Source organism: Solanum dulcamara, chromosome 1 (assembly GCF_947179165.1).
Source record: "Solanum dulcamara chromosome 1, daSolDulc1.2, whole genome shotgun sequence".
NCBI lineage: Eukaryota > Viridiplantae > Streptophyta > Magnoliopsida > Solanales > Solanaceae > Solanum > Solanum dulcamara.
Genome location: NC_077237.1, coordinates 78,556,992 through 78,580,219, shown reverse-complemented (window position 1 = coordinate 78,580,219; position 23,228 = coordinate 78,556,992). Strand labels below are relative to the sequence as shown.

Genomic DNA, 23,228 nt, shown 5'->3' with positions numbered 1-23,228 from the left:
TTTATTTCATTTTCTTTGTAGCTTATATGTAGTAATGAATGATGATGTATGTATTTGGTTCTTGCATATCTTACTTTTGGACAATTTCTTTACTTGGTGTTGTTAAATAGTTGTGCTTCAATATTATTCAGTATAAAAATTGGATGGTAGATAACTTACAACATAAAAAATACAATTGATATATGCAAATAGATTCTATGTCTGAATTCAGATATAATCTTTTTCAAATATTTTCAATATAATTTTCAAAGGGTATAATAGATAAAAGTGTCCTTTAACTTAGTTTCAACTTGTATCTATGTCCTTCAATTTTGAATATGCATAAATAGACACTTAAATTTGTATAAAATTGAACAACTAGACATATGCATCCATGTGCCATCCTACATGGCCAATTTGCATCCTACATGATGTCTTATGTATATTATGACATGTAAGACGCGTGTATCTATTTGTTCAATTTTATATAAGTTTAAATGTCTACTTGTACTTATCCAAAGTTGGAGAACATAAATGTCAATTGAAGCTAAGCTAAAGAGCATGTTTATGTATTATGCCTTTTTAAAATGTAGTTTCTAAATATGTAAATTTATTTCAAAAATATTGAAGATTTGATTTTATCTAAATTCACATTTCACATTAATTAGTTTGACTCTCGTTCTTCATATCAGGCCAAAAAATTGAATTAACAATCCAAAATATATAATGTTTGGCTAACTATAATTCACTATCCAGTAGTTTCGTGTGTTAATTTAGTCATTATTCATTTGATTATCTGCTGACTATTAAGAACACCAGTAAACGATATTTAGATTAAAATTCTTCTGTTAAATCTATTCATACTATTCCTTTTTCGGCTCAAAAAATTTTCATTAGTCCTTCATTGATTTCGTATTGTAATGTCAATTATTCTTTATTTTGGGGGTTTTCCACGGATTCGATTTTATTATCGTGTTTGAATATTACTTTATTTTTGGAGGTTTTCTATCACTATTTTTGAAGATAAGTGTCACAGACTTAGACTTCAACTAAGTCCTCCGTGCGACACTTGACAACTTACTCGCGAATCTTTCACGATCTTGCGAGCTCAAGCAAGCCTTTAAGACTAGATCGTTGAGGGAATGCTAGATTGTAAGATAGACAAGGTGGAATAGCTAGGATTTCCAGAAGAAGATGCCATTCGTTTGATGAGAAATAAAAAGGAATATCGAAAATTCGAGTGGCTGAAGACGAATACCGACTCAGTCCGCTCCTACTGCGCGGGAGTCTCAGCCGGTCGGAACATTTGTCAGTCACCCAGAAGGAAGGGTGGTGGTTGGTGGCCCCTTCGAGAGTTGCGGGTCCTTAAGAGGGAGCCAAGCCAGCTACTGTGGTTGTGCCATTTGGTGGGCCAAAGTAGTCTACCGGCGGTGAAAAGACGATAGTAGACCAGACGGGGGCACCACCAGAACACCCGAATAAGGATCTATTTTCTTTTGAAGCTATAGTACATATGCACACGTTTTTCAGTGGGAGCCTGAAGCTGAGACCTGGGAGAGTTCGTCAACGATGAAAGCCGCTGAACTTCAGACTCATGAGATCTATACCGGCCGTCGGAATCAAACGAAGCGGGCAGTCGCTAACCGTTGCGCCTTCCCTTCTGCTGGTTTAGATTGAGATGCCCACCTTTCGGTCCGGGGCTGCAGTTTTCTCTTTCTGTCTACCCTTGCCTAAAAGCAGAAGAGGTAGCTTATGAAAATTGACCCACCACTTCTTATTCTGGACAAAGGAATCCTGTCTAATTCACTAATTCGGCGGACAACCGCTGGGGTTTCCAGCAGTGATAGCTTGTGCTTTTTCCACAATTGACTGTAGAGGAAACCTTCGTTTTTGCTGCATTCTTAAGACTTCCAAGCAAGATGAGTCGACGTCAGAAGTATGAAAGAGCTGAAGTGATTATTTAAGAATTAGCCCACGGATGACTGAACTGCCTTTCCTTTCGAACTGAACTACCACGACTCTCGCTAACTGCATCGGAGCTTTTTGAGAGCACCGCACTGCGATTGAAGGCTTTGCACTGTCCCCAACTGACGAACGACGAGGTCGCCACCCCGCCTGCTTTAGTCTCAAATAAGGCGCAAATTGAGGTGAACAGACTGGACCGAACCTCCGAAAAATGATCCCTCCTTGCTTGCCGTTCGTTAGCTACTCTAGTTCTCACTCCAAGTATTCCGTTCGTTCGGACTCTCCATTCTGGTGCTGCCGCTGCCCTTCGGGCACGCCTCCTATGCTTATCACTCACCTAGAAGGAGCTGCTAAAGCAACTGCCAAACTGCGGTCCACTTTGTGCGTTTGCTGTGCCCGGATAGAGAATGGGCACGACTCCCCCTCTCCCAGCGGATGAGTTGTGGTTAGGGGTGAAATGCCACTCGAAGTCCGGGTCTTTCCCTGTTGTTCTGTTCCCGCCCCCCTTCCACCACTATTTCGATTTCCTATCGGGGCATCCATCACTAACAATGATTCATCATTACCAATCATTGGGGTCAAAATCCTTGTCGGATTGTTGAACTACCTTTACTATGGCATCTACGAAAATGGAAGAGATGTCTGTTAAGGTCGGCTTCATGAACGCTCTCTCTCTGGGGCCGGAATACCTGGACCTCGGAATTTCATCTCTGATGACACTTTTTAGCGTCCGTTTCTTCTCCTTCTGGAGCCTCCCTCATCGGCCATGCATCGGACGAGACCAATTCCGATACGGCGGAATGGAAGAAAAGTAATGAAACCTGCGATGGCTACTGAAGAACCCAAGTAGGAATTCCTACGGCGGTTTTGTCAACGAACGCGTCTTTGACCTGGAGAATCCAGATGTAACCGTAACCGTGGGGCATATCACGCCAGTTCCGTTCTTCGTTCCATCGTTCCTATTTCTTTCTTTTTTCCGGTATGCCGCTCCGCCAGCAAGGAGCGAAAGAACCAAGCCGACCGCTCTACCACTGAGCTACTGAGGAACAACAGGAGATTCAGAACAACGGATGAGAACTAGCGTCCGCAGCGTCCGTTCGCCTTTGTTTGGAATGAAGATGGATAAACAGGCACTTGAGCCTGGAACTGATGAAATTCGGGTATAAAGAAGGCTTTTGTATTGCTTTGGAAGAATGTTTGATTGCTTGATTTCTAGATGATTTGCTACAAATAAATGCCCTCTCTATTTATACTACTCCTTAGGGGCTTAAGTGTAAATAAAAATTATTACTTAAGTGTAAATAAAAATTATTATAAAAGTCCTTCCATATTTACAAACTAATCTCTCTTTTAGATTTCTCTACACAACTAGAAGATTCTAAGGACTTTCCATGTAAATCCATGGAATTCTAAAGTCTTCCAAGGAAATTCTCCATATGTCTCTAGAACCTTCCACTATGGACTGACATTTTCCCTATGTAAGGCTTTCACATGGGCAACTTTGTGACATGTGACACTTACGTGACGCTTATGTGGCGTGATGATGTGGCGGGTCATCACATAAGGGTCTGAAAAATCCATTGAAACTTGTTTCAAATTTTTGAATTTGCGTATTTGTAATTTATCTCGATCGAATGATATTGATTTTTGTTTGAAATATTTTAAAGAGTTTGAATGTAAATTTTGGAGATGAATTTCTAATTAAAAGCTCGAGGTTCAAGATGACTTTATATGTGTTTCCCCCATTGTATGTATCCCATGTATATTCTCATGTATATTAGTATATTTCACACTTTTATCTCCTATGTATCATGTATATTTGTATATATCCATGAAAATCTTATGTGTTATATACATCATATACACCATAATATATACATAAGGTAGTGGCGTCCATGAAAACATGTGTGCGCTAATGCACTAATATATATGATATACAACATATATACACATGTCATAGAGGCGTTTTCCTCAAACAAACTCATATTCAACTGCATAAAAAAATAAACATAATACTGCAAACAATGAAGTTTCAAATGACCTTTATCCCTCAAGCACATGCATAGGAGGTAGCAAAAGGCCTTATTCATGCAATACTTTATCATTAAACAAGCAAACATCAACAATGTCCGAACACATCATCATAGCAAAACAAGTCTCATTGGGTGACAATATGTGTGTACAATCAAATTGTATTTATGGACCTAATTATCTCTCTAATCATTCAAAACTGCGATGCTTGACAAAAGTTCTATAACATTTATAGAGTTTTTTTTATCTTTTGAATTTAAATTTTTGCATCGCTCACCATAAATTCTAAGTAATTAAGTTATGCAACATAAAATGTATAGTATTTCTAGAATTTGTTAAAGTGTTCAGTAATTATAGAGTTATGTTTCTTGGGGCATATTTTTTTAAGCCTTTTTAGATAAAACAATTTGGTTGCTAATGTGGTATGATAGAGCATATATGGAGGTGTACGTGTTGTAATTTTTTTTTTTGAAAATACATTAGGTCCTTACGGCATAAGGTGTAACATTTATAAAGTTTTTTTTCTTAAACTTTGCTTTGTTCGACATGAGTTTTCTTGGAATTAGGTTATGCAACAGAATCATATAGTATTTTTAAAACTTATTGCAGTGTTTACAAATTGAAGTTCAATGGATTTGGGGTATTGTTTTTGAGTTCAATAACGTATCTGTGTTTTATGGAGTTTGATGTATTTTTGATCATTTTTGTGTTGAGTTTTGAAAGGCTTTCTTGCAAATGCACATGCTTTAAAGTTCTTTAGAAATCGGTCGTATCCGACATAACTTGTGGGATATTTGATAAGAAAATATAAATTTATGCCTCATAAAAAAAGTTATTTGTTATTTCGATGTTATGGATATCTTCGTCCATTTTTTCATTTAAAGTGCCGAAGAGCATAAATTAAAGTCCATCCAAAAATAGGAGCATTTCTTCGAATGACCCCAAAAGCATTGTACTTGTAACGACTCAAGCCCAACAATCGAGGTATTTTTCAATTTGACTTTACGTTTGAGCCTCAAAATTTACGGCCTCAGGGGTTTGCCCCCTTGAACATTAACAAAAAATGTCTCTCAATTGATTAATGAACTCGTCCTAATATAAATCAAAAGTTTTCCCTCTATTTTGATGTGAGATTTTCATAGGCAAGCTTCGAAGTATACCACTTTTCAATTTTTGAAACTAACGGTCTATGAGTTGCGATACTTTTCTTAGGGGCTTAAAATTCTCACTAAAACTTGTCCCACCATCGTAGCAAGAGAGGTACCAACTTCGATGTCCATGCCACGACTCATGCTCAATTTCTAAGATATAGTCCACTCTGCCCAATCTTAGGAGAATCACCGTTTTTTTCCTTTCGACATTAAAATAATAAATGCCTTAATAGTTTCGTGGTCCCTTTATATGACCCCTAACCTTTCCCTCCAATTGCACTATGGGGTTTGATTAAGTCAAGATTTAAGAAAAATTCTTTTTGAGTTCAATCGAAGAGGTCGTGGCATTTACATTAATCCACCATCCCTTAGAGAATGAACATCATGGCCAAGGGGTAAAATAACACCAACTAGCTTTTAAGATCCTATTTAAACTATTAATTCTCTATTTTAAACTATTTAAAGTTTAGCCAAATTTGAAATATTTCAGATCCTCTTCCTTCTCATTTTTTTTCTTGAAAGATTCGAAGATTTAAACTACTTAAAACTTTGAATCTTGAACTACCAAATCAAAACCTAAGACCATAAATTATGAAATTCAATACCTGAACTCAGGCTTTGCCAGAACCTAACTTCTACATGATGGTTTGAATTTGAACTACATTCAATCATGTATGAAGTTAGGCTTGAATAAATAATTCAAATGTCATACTCGAAAGTTTGAAACTTGATTATAAAGCGGTTAAATTTTAAATTTCTTATAAATATAACCTATTCTTTAACTAAGACTCCTAAAAATGCCTATTTGTGCACTTCAAACCTCTCTAAAATTTGTCCTATCATCATATTAGAAGGGATACAAGGTATTTCTTATAACAAAAAAAAATACAAACCCAACTGTAAGTACTGTTCACTCGAATCCAAATCATTAAGGGCTCATTTGGTCATAAATATTTTGGGAAAAACTTGAAAAGTAGTGTTTGGCCATATAACTTGGCAAATATATTTGGCAATATTCCAAGTTTTCAAATATTTGGAATTAGAAAAACTAGTATTTGAAAAGTTTTAAATATTTAAAATTTACCCATACTTTTATATTTTATAAAAAACACCCATCATTTATATATTTCAATTAATATTTATCTACCCCTTCCGAAAAAAAATGAGTTATAATTTGAGTGACAAGATTGAGAAAAAAGAATAATTTCTTTTAATGTATTATAATTCCAACTGAATCAGTGACAAATATGAGTATGCGATTAATGTATTGCTCTTCCATATATTGTTATTTTATTGTTGTTGATTGTTATCAATTATGTTATAATGTTATTTTTTTAACAGAATATGTTCATTATAAAATGATAATACAAACTTATGGATATTTTAAATAATTTTTAAAACTTACAGATATAAATCATATTTTTTGAAATAGTCAAATATTCTTAAGAAAATTTATGATCAAACTCATAATAAAACTTCATAAAAAAAAAAACTTATCAAAAATATTTAAAAATTTAAAATCAAACGCTTGCTAAGGTCTCACAATTTACCTCATTTTATTTAACTCAAAAAACATCTCAACAGTTAAAATAAAATATTGCTATGTTTAATAATAATCCCTTATAAAAAAAAAGAAGAAGAAAACACCACGTTGCACATGTAAGGACGAGATTCACCACAGATCTACACAGGCGGTACGTGTATAGATGTAAGTGGATCCATAGAAATTGAAGTCAAACACGGGAGGTTACTTGCCTTGCTCGTTCTATCACTAGACTAGAAGAAGGTGCCCTCACTTGGCAATTATTGCTAATTTCCCCCTCCCCCTCTCTCTATCTCCTTCTTCTTCCTGCTGTCGATATTTCTCACTTCGCTGTGAGATTTTGATCGCGAGTGATCGGATCTTTGCATTTCAGATTATTAGCATCAGTCTTCCACAATGCCGTCGATATTAGGAGGTCCGATGACTACATTTGAGGATTCCGAGAAGGAAAGCGAGTATGGATACGTCAGAAAGGTTAATTTTTCTTCTCTTTAGATCTGCACCGTTTTTCTTCTTATCCTTCGTATAGTCTTCTTCTTCAGATCGATGAAGTCGTCTTATTAGATCTTTTTATTTATTAGCAAAACTTGAACTGTTGTGCACTTTGGATTACTATGCTATTGACTTTGAGATCTACTTTATTCTCTTTAATTGGATTTGGTTGGATCGGTCTGACTTCATGATTCATTTAGCCGTAATTTTCCTATTGTGTTCTGGCATGAATCTCTTAGCTTGGTCGCATCTGTTTTTTCACATAATTCGTATCGAGCTTTTCCTTAAACTGCTGTTTATTTGAAGCTTTAGGAGTGGATCATGGGTCAAACATCTGGTAGCTGATCATTTTCCTTATGAGTTCTTCATTTTTCAATTTTGATTAGTGCTGTTCTCATTAATCACTTATTAGGACATTTGCTATTGCCTTTGTTACATTAATGACTTATTAGGGCATTTGATTTTGCCTTTGTTTGTATACAGATACTTGGTCTTTTTGCTGCTTGCTACTCCCCTCGTGTGAAATTTACAGTTTTCATTATTAAGCGTGTTTTACCTTTTCTCTTTTGATGATTAATGTCTTTGCTGGTTTTATTCTGTTCATTGGATAGTATCTGTTCACTCACCACGATTGAGTCTCCTGCTCAGCTGTGCTATTGGCTATTAGTAGATCTTATGTGGTTGTCATCGTGTCTTTCGCAACAGGTGTCTGGACCAGTGGTTGTTGCTGATGGAATGGCAGGAGCTGCTATGTATGAACTAGTTCGTGTCGGACATGACAATCTCATTGGTGAAATTATTAGGCTGGAAGGAGATTCTGCTACAATTCAGGGTATATTGTCCATTAATTTCTTTATTTCTTTGCTAATAGCAACAGACCCTGCAATATCTCATCTTCCCCACCCTCTTTGTTCCATGCTTTAGCCTGTTCTTAAGTTTTTACGGAAGGGAGATAGTTACCATCTTTAAAGTGCTCTAATTTCACATGATTGAAACTAAAAGCAAGATTTCTTTGTTAACTTATCTTTCTTGCAGTTTATGAAGAAACAGCTGGTCTAATGGTGAATGATCCTGTGCTACGTACACACAAGGTCAAAAGAAATTCTTCTTTTTGAACTTCTGTTGTTTTCTTTTAACTGTCAGTTAAAATTTTCAACGTTGCAACTTTTGATGTTCTGTTCAAATAACAGCCCCTATCAGTAGAGTTGGGTCCTGGAATATTGGGAAACATATTCGATGGTATTCAGGTAATGATCTGACAATTTCCTTTACATTTTAAAAACAAAATTCTTTATTCAAGCATTGTGAAATCAGAGCCATGACATCAACATGATATTTGTATGTTTTCTTCCTCAATGATGCAGAGGCCTCTGAAGACAATTGCCAAAAGGTCTGGTGATGTCTACATCCCTCGTGGTGTGTCTGTTCCGGCCCTGGATAAGGATATACTATGGGAATTTCAGCCTAAGAAAATAGGTATTTTGTAGCCTTTGGAATGGCATTTTGGACTTTGAAATAAGTACTTTCAAAAGATTTTTTTTTTCTTCTCTCATCATTATATCCTTGTGCCAGGTGAGGGAGATCTCTTAACAGGTGGAGATTTGTATGCTGTAAGTTTGGATGAACTTTATTTGATTTGATTAAATTTGTGAAACTTTTCCAGAGTCATATTCCAGTATCCTTATCCATCTTTTCAATTTTCGCTGGATATCTGAGTATATTCGTGAGTTTTCTTTTGGCAGACCGTCTTTGAGAACAGCTTAATGGAACATCGCGTTGCTCTTCCTCCTGATGCCATGGGAAAGATCACTTACATTGCTCCAGCTGGTCAATACTCTTTGAATGTATGTCAACAATTTAAGCTTTAAATAACAGTACACATTTGGTGTTAATATTCTTGTTGTCTCATTAAGTTTGTACTTTAGATCCACACTACTATTTCTACCTTTTGTAGTGCATAGTGGTCTGAAGTAATTTTCTTATAAACCTATGTTTTGACTGTCTTAGAGCTGGTCCAGCTTGAATCATTTAGATGGCAATCAAGCACCTCCCTGGGTGTGTAAGACTCTGCCACCAATTGGCCTGTGTTTATTATTTGGAAAGGAAAATAGGACATCTACTCCATTTCCTGAACAGCAAACTGACGTCCTAGATCGCACTTTTAGTGGCTCCAGTAGTAATGCCTTTTCTTTTATCTGTACCCATTTTAAAACTTGGTCTCAAGTTTATGATTTCCTAAGTGTACCATTCATGTTACATCTTTTAGTGGTTAAGACTTGTGTCTTGTAAAAAACATGTAATTAAGATGTTTATTTCTTTGTTAAAAAAGAAGTTTCATTAATTATCAAAGAAAAAAATGATAAGATTGCCATTGGCCCATCATTTTCTAAATCAGAGGAGATCAAATAAGGAATATATAAGATATAGCAAGCAATGCAATGAGTATTATATCAGGAGACTTCATTGTTTTCTCTTCCCACTATGCTTGCAGGATACTGTTCTTGAGCTTGAGTTTCAAGGCGTCAAAAAGAAAGTGACTATGCTTCAGGTCAATAACTTCTAGTTACATGGAGTTCCATGGATTATCTTTTGCTTTGTTCTTATCATGGTTTCAGCAGTGGATACTGACATTGACTTGCTCACATCTTTTTAGACTTGGCCTGTGCGTTCTCCTAGACCCGTTGCAACAAAGTTAGCTGCTGATACTCCTCTTCTTACTGGACAGGTAAATCTTTCTTAGATATTAGGCCTCTTTTGGGGTTTCATGTGAGCATTTTAGACATCTGTGCTTGATTGCTCTATTTTACGACAGCGTGTTCTCGATGCCCTATTCCCCTCAGTGCTTGGTGGTACTTGTGCCATACCTGGTGCTTTTGGCTGTGGGAAAACAGTGATTAGTCAAGCTCTTTCCAAGGTAAGTCTTATATTTATAAACATTGGGTTACCTAATTAATTTTAGTTTCCCAAAATTAGAAATGATTCTCAGGAAGCTAATTAAGGTTATTGTTTCATGTTAATAATGAATGCAGTACTCTAACTCGGATACTGTCGTGTATGTTGGTTGTGGGGAGCGAGGGAATGAAATGGCAGAGGTACGGACTTTTCCACTCTGTTTGCAAGCACTTCTATTATTATCTTGAGTCACATTGCAGAAGATACTTTTTTATAGGTACTCATGGATTTCCCTCAATTGACAATGACATTGCCGGATGGGCGTGAAGAGTCTGTCATGAAACGTACCACACTAGTCGCTAATACTTCAAACATGCCTGTGGCTGCTCGTGAGGCCTCGATCTATACAGGTTGGTACTTTCTTCACTCTCTAATATTCTTACCATGTCAACACTCCTCGGAGAAGGTTGATTATGCCATTTACCAATTGATCTTATCTCATCATATAATTTTCCTGTAGTATCGTAGATGCTTGTCGTGGGTGATTGACAATAGACGCTTGCTGTGCTAATGACACTGTCTCTATCTATCATTAATGTTGTAGACTCATTATAGGGGGATAGGACAGTGCTTTTAGAGTTCATTATGTCAATAGGGTTTTCAGTACAACCCATGTACTGATTTACAGAAATAGAAACAGTTGCCAATCTCAAAAAGAAATGTCTTTCCTCTCTTGCTCTTGATAAAAAAAGAATGACAAATGGCCCGTAGAATAAGTATACTTGCTTAGCTATAAAGTTGTGGCTAACATAAGTCTATTTAGGGCCGCGAAGACTCCAATACACCCCGCTTTGTCCCTGCCCCGCATAAACCTGCCCCACACAGTTTGCTATATTTTTATAAAATGAAAATAGAAACTCCAAATTAAAGTATTCTTTTTCAACTGATCACATCCTCTTTGTCATACAATGAGGTAAATATTCTAGGCGTTCTTTTCCTCACTTATGCATGTGTAATGATGTTTATGTGTATAGTTTGAATTTGTTGTGTGGATATATTAATTGAGATTGAGAAAGAAAGAGAGATCAATCAAGAATGAAGTGAAGAATGAAAAGATTGAGTTGTTGATGTTTCGTAAATTTTAAACGTCTTTGTTACATGGTTAACAGGGTATCTTCCATATATTTTTACAATCTGTGTATTACTTGCATATCTTTTTACATCTTATTTGATTAGTTCTTTAGTTTAAATTCCTTGGTTATATTTTAATCGCATTATATACATATAATTTTCTGTACTATACACTTAATCAATTCTTTTAGTTTTTTATAGTAGTATTCTTTTTGTTTAAACCCGCAACCCGCCCTGCCCCATTGCCATCCCTAAGTCTATTTCCTCTTTGCTCCAGCACCTGTTTATTTATACAAAATAAAAGGGTGTTTTACTTTTTGTTCTTTGTATGTTCATGTTCATGTGGATGCTTTCTGCTGAGTGCTGCTTCCGAATGTCATCTTAATTCTTATATTTGAATGATGCTTTTTCTTCTATAAAAACAGCAAGCGCTTGATAGACAAAGGCAGTTCTTCAGCTTTTGTCATTATGATTTTCAGGTATTACTATAGCAGAATACTTCAGAGACATGGGCTACAATGTCAGTATGATGGCAGATTCGACATCTCGCTGGGCAGAAGCTTTACGTGAAATCTCAGGTCGATTGGTGAGTAGGCCATTCTTTCTATTGCAACAAGTTGAATAACCTCTTCATTTTTTTAGTTGTAACAGCTAAAATGTTCTCCTGTGCTAGGCAACTGATACTTTAAGGTTCTTTAATCATTTTTGGGCATTGTCAGTACCTGACTCGATATAGTGTCCATCCCTTGCATAGACAGATATTTTAAACTAAAATCTGTGTGTAACACAAATCTCAGTAAAATATCGGTGGCAAGCAGACTGATCTTATTTTATATTAAAAATGAAAAGGATTTGACTGACCATTAGTGAAAATGTACCATTCATGCAGTCTTAAAGTGGTTACTTGTAAGTGATTGCTGACTTGCAGCTGATATTACAGGGTTCAAACTAATTTCTTGACTTTTAGTAATTAATTTTTTAGTCCTATCTCGGGTGAGATTCTGATGAGTTGCTCCTACAGTAAGAGAAAATAGTTTATTTTTATCTTTAATTTCTTAGCATATATGCCTTTTGATATGTGATCTGTTGCCCTGATAAGTCTATTTTAACCAATGTGGCAACTTGTGGGAATCTCTTGGATTGTGTAAAACATTCATAGAGTAGAATAGCTTCATGTTACTACTTTCCAAATCTGGAGATACACTGTTTTCGTAGTTGCTTCATATATGTTGATATACTATGCACCTTTCAGGCAGAAATGCCTGCAGACAGTGGATATCCTGCTTATTTGGCAGCACGTTTGGCATCTTTCTATGAGCGTGCTGGTAAAGTTAAGTGTCTTGGTGGACCAGAGAGAACTGGTAGTGTGACAATTGTTGGTGCTGTTTCTCCTCCAGGAGGAGATTTTTCAGATCCTGTTACATCTGCAACCCTTGGTATTGTTCAGGTAAGTAAAACACAATCTCAATTACTGGACTTTTTGTGGTTCCTGCCACTGCCAGCTTTCTCTAAGATTATTCTTTTGCAGGTCTTCTGGGGTCTGGATAAGAAATTGGCTCAAAGGAAACACTTTCCCTCTGTAAATTGGCTTATGTCCTATTCAAAATACTCGGGGGTATGCTTTTTACACTTGTATGCTTCTTCTGCAAATTTGAAGCTTGTTTTCTGTCTTTTCCTGTTTCTGCTCATTGGCCAAAATGGTTTCTCATTGACTTGACATTTTTTTTATATTCAGGCACTCGAGGCCTTTTATGAGAAGTTTGATCCTGATTTTATTAACATAAGGACAAAAGCCCGTGAGGTGCTGCAGAGGGAGGATGACCTAAATGAAATTGTTCAAGTATGTGCTATTTTACCTTTTTCTGGACTTTTATGTGATAAAGTCATCATCTTTAATTCACATAGGGAAGGGAATGTGGATGGGGTTGATGTAGCTCTACCTTTAGGAATATTTTGTTTTAAGGAGCCGTTTTCACTTGTATTGGTCTGACGGTTGTTGATATGGACATAGAAACATCCTTGCTCAAAGGCTATTTGCCAGCCTTTGTGCTCTCTGTCTTCCTGTTCATTTTCCTTGAAAGCCAGACTTAGAAGTCATGTTGCAAAGGAGGGAATTCATACTTGAGGGATTGTGTTGTGTGGAAAAGAAATTGGTTATAGCTGGGTGAACTTTGGTCCCTGAGCGTATGTCAAAGTTCTTCTAAGTTTCCTATTTTATTGACCTTTGCAACTATTGGGGAAAGAATCCGAGCATTCAATTCAAAATATTAAGGCAATGAATAGAGGGGCCAATACATTTTAAACCCTTTTGGAGGGCAGAATTGTCTACAACTGACAAGCAAGTTTGTGTCTCTAACACCTTCCTGCATGTGTAACCTGGTTCTTAGGTTTACATATGGACAAAATATTTCCTTTTTCTTTCTTTGAGAAGATAAAGAGTGGTCTTAATGTAGAGAGAAAGATCAGTGTCAACAAGCTGAAGAGTGGGCCTGGATATGAAAGGAGAGAGTAGGTTCAACATGCTAAGGAGTGAGCCTAGAGTGAAATTTGTGGTTCGATGGGCTGATTTGGGGGAGAGGAGGCCCAGAGCGGTGCTATGGACTTTATTTATCGAGAGAGAAGCCAAAACAACAGAGCATGATGAAAGAAAGTCTCTTTTTGTAAGGTTGTCTTATATATAAGAGCAGCATCAAGAATATGCTGGTATAGACAACTGAGTACATCAATAGTAGCTCTCACAGATTGTGAAGAGAGCTAATAAAATCAACTATATTTTCTACTTCATCACTCATATACATTTGCATCTTTCCCCAAAAGTAAAGAAATACAATTAAACTTAAGACTAGATACATTTTCCTTTTTTTTGTTGAGTTTCTCCTATCTATATAATCCACCAAATGCAAAGAAGTATTGGGAGAAGTGATTAGACAGGATATAACACACTTGCAACTTACTGAGGATATGACCCTAGATAGGAAGATATGGGTTGAGGATTGGGGTAGAAGGTTTGATTCTTGCACAACTAAATTAGTTTATGATGTGTATATTTTACAACAGAGATGAAACTGATGATTTGCTGGAAGTAAACACTAAACAATGCCTGCATAGTTATAGCAAAAGAGAGATCTATCAGTTTGTAACATCAACATGTTTTCAATGTCTCAGCAGCAGCTCAATTTTCCAGCCATTTTCAAACCCTTGTGGTCGGGCCCTTTCCCGGACTCTGCGCATAGCGGGAGCTTTAGTGCACCGGGCTGCCCTTTTTTCAACTTTTGTGAAGCTTTCTTTCATGCCCCTGCTGATCCAAATTTAAAAGTCTAAAACCAGTCATTCAATTCCAAAGCATACCATATGTTGTGGTATTATAAAATCAAAATTTCAGTCTTAAAAAGGAAATCAAGTTATTATCCTCAAAAAAAAAAATTAAGTTAATGTTTACAATCTGGCAAATAGTAAAAGTCTAAAACAGTCCCATCGCTCCTTTCACATTCTTGTGTGGGTTCTTCATTCCTTCACAAAATCAAGGCTTATTACTCACCAAAATCCATCAAGATTTAGTCATAGCAGTGAAAGAACCTGGAAAAAAAGAAGGAAAAATGTCAGCCATATGTTGATACTGAAACACAGTACATCTTTATCACCTCCACAAACTACAATATGGGAAAATAGATTAGAATTTTCACATCGTGAATAAAACTAAAAACTTATCATAGATCCAATGAGTTTTTTTTTATTTTTCATTGAAACTTAAATTTCAGATCTTAAACTCCAAGAAAAGTACCATAGCCAACAAAAGAGAAACCGAGAAAAATTTAAAACTTAGCAAGAAACCAGAAAGTACCTGAGGCAACTTGTGACTAGAAATCAAGAACGAGGAGATCCTTGAGCAAAAAATTTACCGGTTACGGTTAACCTACAACATAGGTCCTAATCAGATTACACGTACTCATAAATTCAAAATAATTTAAAAGTATTATTTAAGATACGAGCTAAAATGTAGGACAGAGTCCGTGAATTAAAACATGATGAAGAACGTGCAACAACCTTGAGGCTGCCCTAATATACAAAAAGATAAAAAGGGTAGAAAACAAATCATAAAAGAGTAACTAACCCGAAATTAGCAATTTCAGATAGTCAGACTCAGATTAGATGGTGGTTGTTCGGCTATTCTTGTGTGGTTGTTCTGTGTTCTAGGGAAAAATGGTGGGCAAAAGAATCCCTACTTTTACTTTTCCCTAAATTGACTCTTTAGTCTGATATATGGGTTTGTACTGATGGGCCTTATGGGTAATGGACTAACTAATGGGTTGTCCAAAATCTGATGGTTTAGTCACTAAATACGGTATTAGTATATTGTACCAAATACCATATATCTGAAATTTTACTCCCGAATACCGTACTGAAAACCGAATTACTGAAATTCTCGGTCCGGTTTGGTAATTCGGTTTTTGGTGATATATGCCCAGCCTTAGCTTCACTATATTTTCCTTTCCATATTTGATTTTATTATGCTTTACTTGAGCTGAGGGTCTATCGGAAACTACTTCTCTACCTTCACAAGGTAGGGGTAAGGTTGCGTACACACTACCTTCCCCAAACCCCACTTGTGGGGTTATACTGGCTATGTTGTTGTACATAATCCACCAAATAGCCTCTGGAATTGCATTCCAGACTCTTGAGTGAACATCCCTTAGACCCTTTTTTACCAACCCTTGTAGAAGTTGGCATAGTCAACTTTAGACCCAAAATAGTTAAAACCATGTCCCATAATTCTGAAGTAGCAATGCATAAAAAGATGGTTTGCATCTTATTACTTCTCTTCACAGAGAGGGAATACACTAAATTGATCTTGCCTTCTGCAGCTTGTCGGAAAGGATGCTTTAGCTGAAACAGATAAGATTACCTTGGAAACTGCAAAGCTTTTAAGGGAGGACTACCTTGCACAAAATGCTTTTACGCCGTAAGTTATATAAATCAATCGTGATGCCTTATTCTTGAAGGAATTGGGATTGTCATGGACTCACTTTTTTGTCTTGTGACAGATATGATAAGTACTGCCCTTTCTACAAATCTGTTTGGATGTTGCGCAACATTATCCACTTCTATAACTTGGCCAACCAGGTAAGATAGTCTAGCATTCACTGCATCAAGATCTTCCGTCTTATTTCCTTCAGACTGCATCCTTCTCATTCCTATAGATAATGCTATGTACTGATGATGATTATTATTTTTATGCTCTTACATCTCCCCTCCTTTTGTCACATTTAGTAAGATTCTAGGTAGCTTTTGGGACAATTGTCATTACAGACCAGTAAGTAGAGAAAATTGAATCTTGGGATTTCCTTGTAACATTTTCTATTAATAATCTTTTGCACAGGCCGTTGAACGAGGAGCTGGTATGGATGGACAGAAAATCACTTACACTCTCATTAAGCACCGTCTAGGAGATTTGTTCTACCGTTTGGTGTAAGTTACTGCCTAGACATGGACTTTGTTCTATGATATCATATTACTTTGTCTAGCAAATATGTCCCCTATGCTGCAACCAGTAAAATATAAAAAAGATGTTCCTGTGCTACCAGTCCAATACATTACCTGTCCTTACCCCTTCCCCCTTCCCCTTGCCAATTTTTCCTGCTTAAACACCTCCATTTCACACAGGTCCCAAAAGTTTGAGGATCCAGCTGAAGGAGAGGATGTTCTGGTGGGCAAGTTTCAGAAGCTTCATGATGATTTGGTTGCTGGTTTCCGCAATCTTGAGGATGAGACTCGATAATTGCAATTTGCTGAAATGTGCAGTTTTGTAGGGATCGACCATATTATTGAGAAGCAAATAATTCTGTGGTCTTCTACAATGTAAGAACACATCAAGTCAGTTGTGTGCAGTTTTCCACAATGGACGTCTGGATCCATGAAATCTGGATAAATCAAAATGGGAAAAAAAAAGTGTGTTTGCTCAGTAGTCTTTTGTATGGTTGCTGTATCTCTGTTTATCCAATAGTACAGCGAACGACGGTCGTTTAGGTAATGTTATCTTTAGTTTTGAGTTTATCATCAGACTTTAAGAATAAAGCTGCGATTGTGAATTTATACCTAAGCGATATTACTTGGGTACAATGTTTGTTTGTTCTTTAATTTATTGAACGGATGTGCAATAATTAATAATAAGGTCAGTTGTGGGTGCACATCTCATGAAGATGCTGGTCTCCATTTGATTTCCATTTTCCAGTATACAGTTATTTCAACACACATCTCAGTTTAGACAATGGAAAGCGTACAATTACGACAAAATCAAGTTCTATTTGGTGTTGATTTCCAAGCAGCGTTCATCAAAGCTTAGTATTATTGGTTGTAGATGTGCCGCTTAGGAGGTGTGAGAGGTTGCTTAGTAGGCTTGAGGAGGGGTAGAGGTAGGCTTAAGAAGTATTGAGATCAGGTGATTAGGCAGGATATGATGCGTCTTTAGATTAGTAGGTGGATGTATTTAGATTTATATCATTACTTGTTTTGCCTCAATATCTTATTGTCTTGCTGTTTCTGTTTGTTGTTATTGCCTCTTTTTTATTGTTTGTTTAGTTGAGTCTTTCAGAAATAACCTTTCTATCTTCTCAAAGGTAGGGGTACGATTTACATACACTATTCTTTTCAGACCCCACCTGTTAAATTACATTGGGTTTGGATTTCATTATCGAGGCTTAGAAAATGCTCTCTTATGTCTATGAGATTCAATAATTTAGGTATATACTTCCTTTATTTTAATTGATTTTGACCTACTTTCTTTTTTAGTCTATTTCCTAAAGAATGTATCTTTCCTTTTTTAGTATCTCTTTAATTTAAACTTTGCACGTATTATGTTTAAGATCAGAAGATTAAAAGAGTATTTTTGATATATTTGACACATACCACAAGATTCTAAAATCTTGTGGGTATTCATAGATCTACGAGCTTAAGTAGGCAAGCATGTATAGTGAGTGGGTAAATAGTACTTAAATTGTGAAAGAGAATATGATGATAGATTATAACTAGGTAGACTAGGAGATAAAGATTGACTACTTGTCGTTTCTTAATTTCACCTAGTAGTTAGTTAGTATAGTTGCGAGCAGTGTGTGATGTACGTGTTAGTACTAGACCCTAAGCTTGAATTTGAGATGAGTATTGTGAAGAAAGAGGGGATAACATCATGAGGGTGATAGTGCTAGTTTTAAGATTTGATCTAGTAGGCTTTACGTAAAGTATGTGAGGAATTAAGATGTTAGCTTGCAATAATGGGAGTAGTACAAGTGTGGTATTATGACTCTTAATTCGATGAGAGCAGTGAAGTGTGACTGAGTTATTAGATAAACAAAAGCATTAAGAGGTGTACCCAAGGTCGTATATAGTCAGATGAGGTTTTGATTAAGTTTATGATTTTTTATGCATGCCTAGATAGAATATTTGAGTTGTCAATGTGGAGCAGGCTGATGCAATCATTCTTTAATGTGGTCGAAGGGATCATATATAGACTATGATGAGCCTTTTAAATAGAGTTCAAGTGTCCTTCAGTTAAGTTAAGTAGATATGAACTTAGAAAAGCGATATTAGCAGGCTAAGGAGGTCAAATCACTAAGAGTTGAGTAATCAGGCCTTATGAGGTGATGCGGGTAACGATTACAGAAAGACCTCATAGAAGTAGGATGAAGTTAAGAGAAACATCTCAGAAAGAAGCCCAAGAAGGAATCTTAGTACCTACACCTGGAGAGTTCAGTAAACACGGGGTTAGCATTTTCCCGAGTAATAGAGTAAAGCGAATATAGACCAGTTTGGAGAATGTGAAATAGGTCCATAGCCTTAGAGTGTCGACTCCAGACCTAAGGGGGAGATGATAAGCGAGGAACTAAGTCAAGTGATGAGAATCAGATAGTGATGTATTCATAAAAGAAGTTTTGGTAACACGGTCCATTCCTACTCTAGCGCATTCCTCCAATTTCAATCGCTATAACACCCTATTGATGTCTTGCATATCAACATTTTGGCCATGACCTATGCTTATACACTTCAGACAGATCCCAGAATGAGAAACAAAGACTCTAGCCCATTGATCTTAAATCTTACTCCATAAGGTTTCAAATATCAGCCTCAGGATATGAATTTACTCATATAAGCACTCAAGTTTTGCAGTACGTTCAGTCTCGAGGATTCATAATTTACCCTTAGTGGCTCGCGAAGTAATGTTACGTTATGAATACTCTCAAATCAGAAATCTTGATTGAGTTGTGCTTATGATCTTTTTCTCTAAGCCCTTTCCAGCGATCCTTTCTTTTCAGTCTTGACCAAGTTTGTCACAACCCAAGCCTAGGGCCTAGACATGACATGGCGAATAAGTAACCCGAAAGTACCTCAAACAAGCCTCTTAGCATTCTTTTAGCCTTTCATGGGTAATGACAATAAATAAACAAGCGAAAATCATAATAGTAAATCTTCAACTTACATATGTCCAACAAAACCTCTAACTTTTAGATTTAATGGGGCTAAGACAAGTTCCTAGCTCACCCTCAATCATAATAGAAAGAAATGCCATCGTAAGTGTCTAAAGATCTCAACATATCATAAACTAGAAAGATAAATGAGTATTGTTTTTGAAACATGGGAACTCACCAAAAATAGTCTTCAAACGAAATCTTAACAACAAACGTGGAGGAGAACGAGGAGGAGCACCGGTCCCTACATGTTGATATCATGTAGGCAAAAGAGTATGCGTTAGTACTTTGAATGTACTAAGTATGTAAGCATGCATGAACATTGAGGAAACATTAAAACATTTATGTAATATGAAACATAATGCAATACATGCATAATCAATCATATAGGTATCCTTTAAAACATTCATTTTGTGGGAAGATGACCATAACCGTCATTTAAGACCATGCGAGCTATTACATGGAATCCAACATAACCCCCACCATTGGCCGGGGAGACTACTTGCCAGGTAGAACTCCGTCAACTTCATTCATTTCTTTAACTTTAACTTTAAGAGCTTTCATGGATCCATTAGCCTAAGCCTACAAGGGCTCCTATGTTGGCACATAGTTAATGAGACAATGGGTTGCTACTAGATTTCCTTACCGAATTCCACCTCAATGACCCATTCGATGCTAAGTCAATTCCACGGAATAGTTTAATACTTCAAAATAGTCATAACATATAGCTTGAGAATTCAAAACATCATATTTGGTAGAATAGTTCATTAAAACCTTTAGTAATTCAAATATGCAAGAATTGTTCTTATTGCATAAAGAATCCATCATTCATATCATTTCATTATTCTTTTATTTTAATAAGACTCCCTTTTGATCATAGACATTTCTTTCATAAATATTTATTTGGAGTCAAAGCTTTCAAGTCAAACTTCATTGAAAATATAACAAAACTAGGTGGGTTAAATCACATCAACTTTCAAACATGTATGTAAATGAAATTATGCATAAATACTTTGTAATCCATTAATTAAAAATAATGCGTTAAACAACCCACCATGAATTTCAAGAACCTTTAAAGAGCTAAATAGAGAAAATACTTGCAAACCATCAATTCATACATATGAAATTATTTTGCATTAAAATAGACCAATAATCATTAATATAATCATGATTCATGCTATTAAGTAGAAATAAGAATTACCCATAAGAAAATATTACTTGAAATCAAGAGATTTAGTTGAAAGAGTTTTGGACTACATGGGTGAAAGAATCCATGGATAAACACCACATACCTTAGAGTAAGCTTAAAGAAAATAAACATAATTTATCATATAATCAAAATAATTTAGGCATGAGAGTGGAAATAATAGTCTCATTGAAGCCTTACATATGCTAATATAAGATAGGTAATTAAACTTCAAATACTTAATAATCTATGCATTTAGAATCATGATATGAAAACCCATAAAGTTTCATACTTGAATTAAATTGAATACTTTGATAATTCATTTGGGCTTCATGGATGAAAGGATCCATGAATCAATACCCACATACCTTAGAGTAAAGCTTGAAAACAATTGGGTAAATAAACATAATTTATCATATAATCAAGATACTTTAGACATAAGAGTGAAATGAATACTCTCATTGAACCCTTACATACGCTTATCATATAATCAAGATACTTTAGACATGAGAGTGGAAGGAATACTCTCATTGAACCCTTACATACACTAATATAAGATAGGTAATCAAACTTCAAATACTTAATAATCTATGCATTTGGAATCATGATATGAAAACCCATAAAGTTTCATACTTAAATTAAATAGAATATTTGATAATTCATTTGGGTTTCATGGATGAAATGATCCATGAATCAATACCCACATACCTTAGATCCGAAGCTTTACTCAGAATCGAAGGACTTAATGAATACTCTTGAATCCTAGCCTTTTCTCCTCTCTGGAGCATTTTTTGTACTATCCAAAATATATGAATCATCGAAATAATATTTCTACACTACTAAGAACTAAAACTATATTTTGAGAATGAGTAAATGAGTGTATAGAGAGAAGAGTTGCTTGAGAAAGCTTGATGAACAAAATGATGAAATAAGGTGGGTATTTATAGGTGTGAAGGAGGGACCTAACAATAATTAAAATAATTATAAAGAAAAATCTGAAAATTTAATGAAAGATCGTGATGTCATGGGTGATATCAAATGAAGGACTATTGATGTCATAAGTGATGTCAAATGGATCTAGAATACTCTTTTTCGGAGTTGCATTTGAATAAGATAACTTCCTTATTAAGATTTGGTGTCTTCATATGAATTGTTGTTCTAGAAGACTTCTTTCATGTCATTCAAGAATCAAGCGATTTGGAGCATCCTACAGTGATATATAATTTTTCTTCTACAAATACTCCATTTTGTCACAACACCATGTCTTGCAACAATTAATTTATTTGACCTACTTAACCTCCAAAACTTAAAATATGGTCTCACAAAGGTTGTAGGTAATGATGTTGGGCTTATTTAAAATTTTGAATCACCTAATTTGGACCATCCTATGAAAAGTTATGCCCAAAATACAGAAGTTGTATCATTTTCATCGAGAATTGGAACATCATATACAACATTTTTAGGGGGTGTTGCAGCGATGTTGAAGATAGTAGTGGAGTTATGGCAGATGTGAGAGAGTATATGTTCCTTATTATGATAGTTGTGGTGTGATATTCCTATTTAAGGTTATAAATGTAAAGAAGGAGCGAGATGAGGTTTTATTATGTGCAATAGATAGGTAAGAGTGTATTAGTGTGCCTCTTGGTAGGAGTTGATGCAATTGCAGGTGTAGAGGTGCTAAGGTTGACATGAAAATTTTGAAGAGATGTTGACTTCAAAGAAGCCATAAAGTGATTAGAATAATAGGCCTGAATTAGTGGTTATTGTTATGTGAGTGATTATAGTACGCTAGTGATGTCCTCTTGTTAAGGGTTTCAAGTAAGTGTATTGAAATGGTTATAAAACTAGGCTTGAATGTGGTATTGATGACACATGTATGAATGCAAGAGGCGTTATGTGTTTCTTGAATTGGACTCGAGGTTGCTCGAATGTGATGGTAAGGAGTGGTACTCTTCGGATAAAACTCTATGTAGAGGTATAAAACATGAAGCATTTGGTTAGATTAGCATGATCATCTTATGTGTAGTACCCTGTGACTTAGCTTTAGGCTTGAACATAATAAAAACATGAAGTTAGACTTGGAGTCCTAGACATTGGTGGAAGTAGTCTTATGCATCCTTGTGGGAGCTAGGAATTGCAACTGATGGAGTGTCGTATGAAGAAAAAAGAGTGTAGTCGAGAAGTGTTGCTAGGCTTAAACACTATCAATCATATTGCATAATATATAGTAGTCCTATCCTTATTCCATGTCCAATGTATCCATGTTCCTTGTCAAATAGCTTCAGATGGAGTATGACTCTTATTCAAATCGAAATCGTCCATGCTTCATAAATCCATATCAGTTGACTTAGATGCTCAGACCTTATTAGTACTTCGTAGTTAGAAATCTTCTGCAAACTATG

The 23,228-nt window shown here is 35.8% G+C and overlaps 1 protein-coding gene across 1 annotated transcript; it reads left to right on the top strand.

Moving 5' to 3' along the window:
- The first annotated feature begins 6,855 nt into the window (after nt 1-6,855).
- Nucleotides 6,856-17,369, top strand: LOC129872589 (V-type proton ATPase catalytic subunit A). The gene is made up of 20 exons (XM_055947556.1): nt 6,856-7,143; nt 7,867-7,993; nt 8,197-8,252; nt 8,352-8,408; nt 8,526-8,637; nt 8,734-8,771; nt 8,904-9,005; nt 9,653-9,709; nt 9,815-9,886; nt 9,974-10,075; nt 10,191-10,253; nt 10,331-10,463; nt 11,664-11,770; nt 12,437-12,631; nt 12,713-12,799; nt 12,920-13,024; nt 16,047-16,144; nt 16,227-16,305; nt 16,562-16,650; nt 16,846-17,369. The coding sequence occupies exons 1-20, from the start codon at nt 7,066-7,068 to the stop codon at nt 16,958-16,960; spliced, it is 1,872 nt and encodes a 623-aa protein (XP_055803531.1). The 5' UTR covers nt 6,856-7,065; the 3' UTR covers nt 16,961-17,369.
- Nucleotides 17,370-23,228: the final 5,859 nt, after the last annotated feature.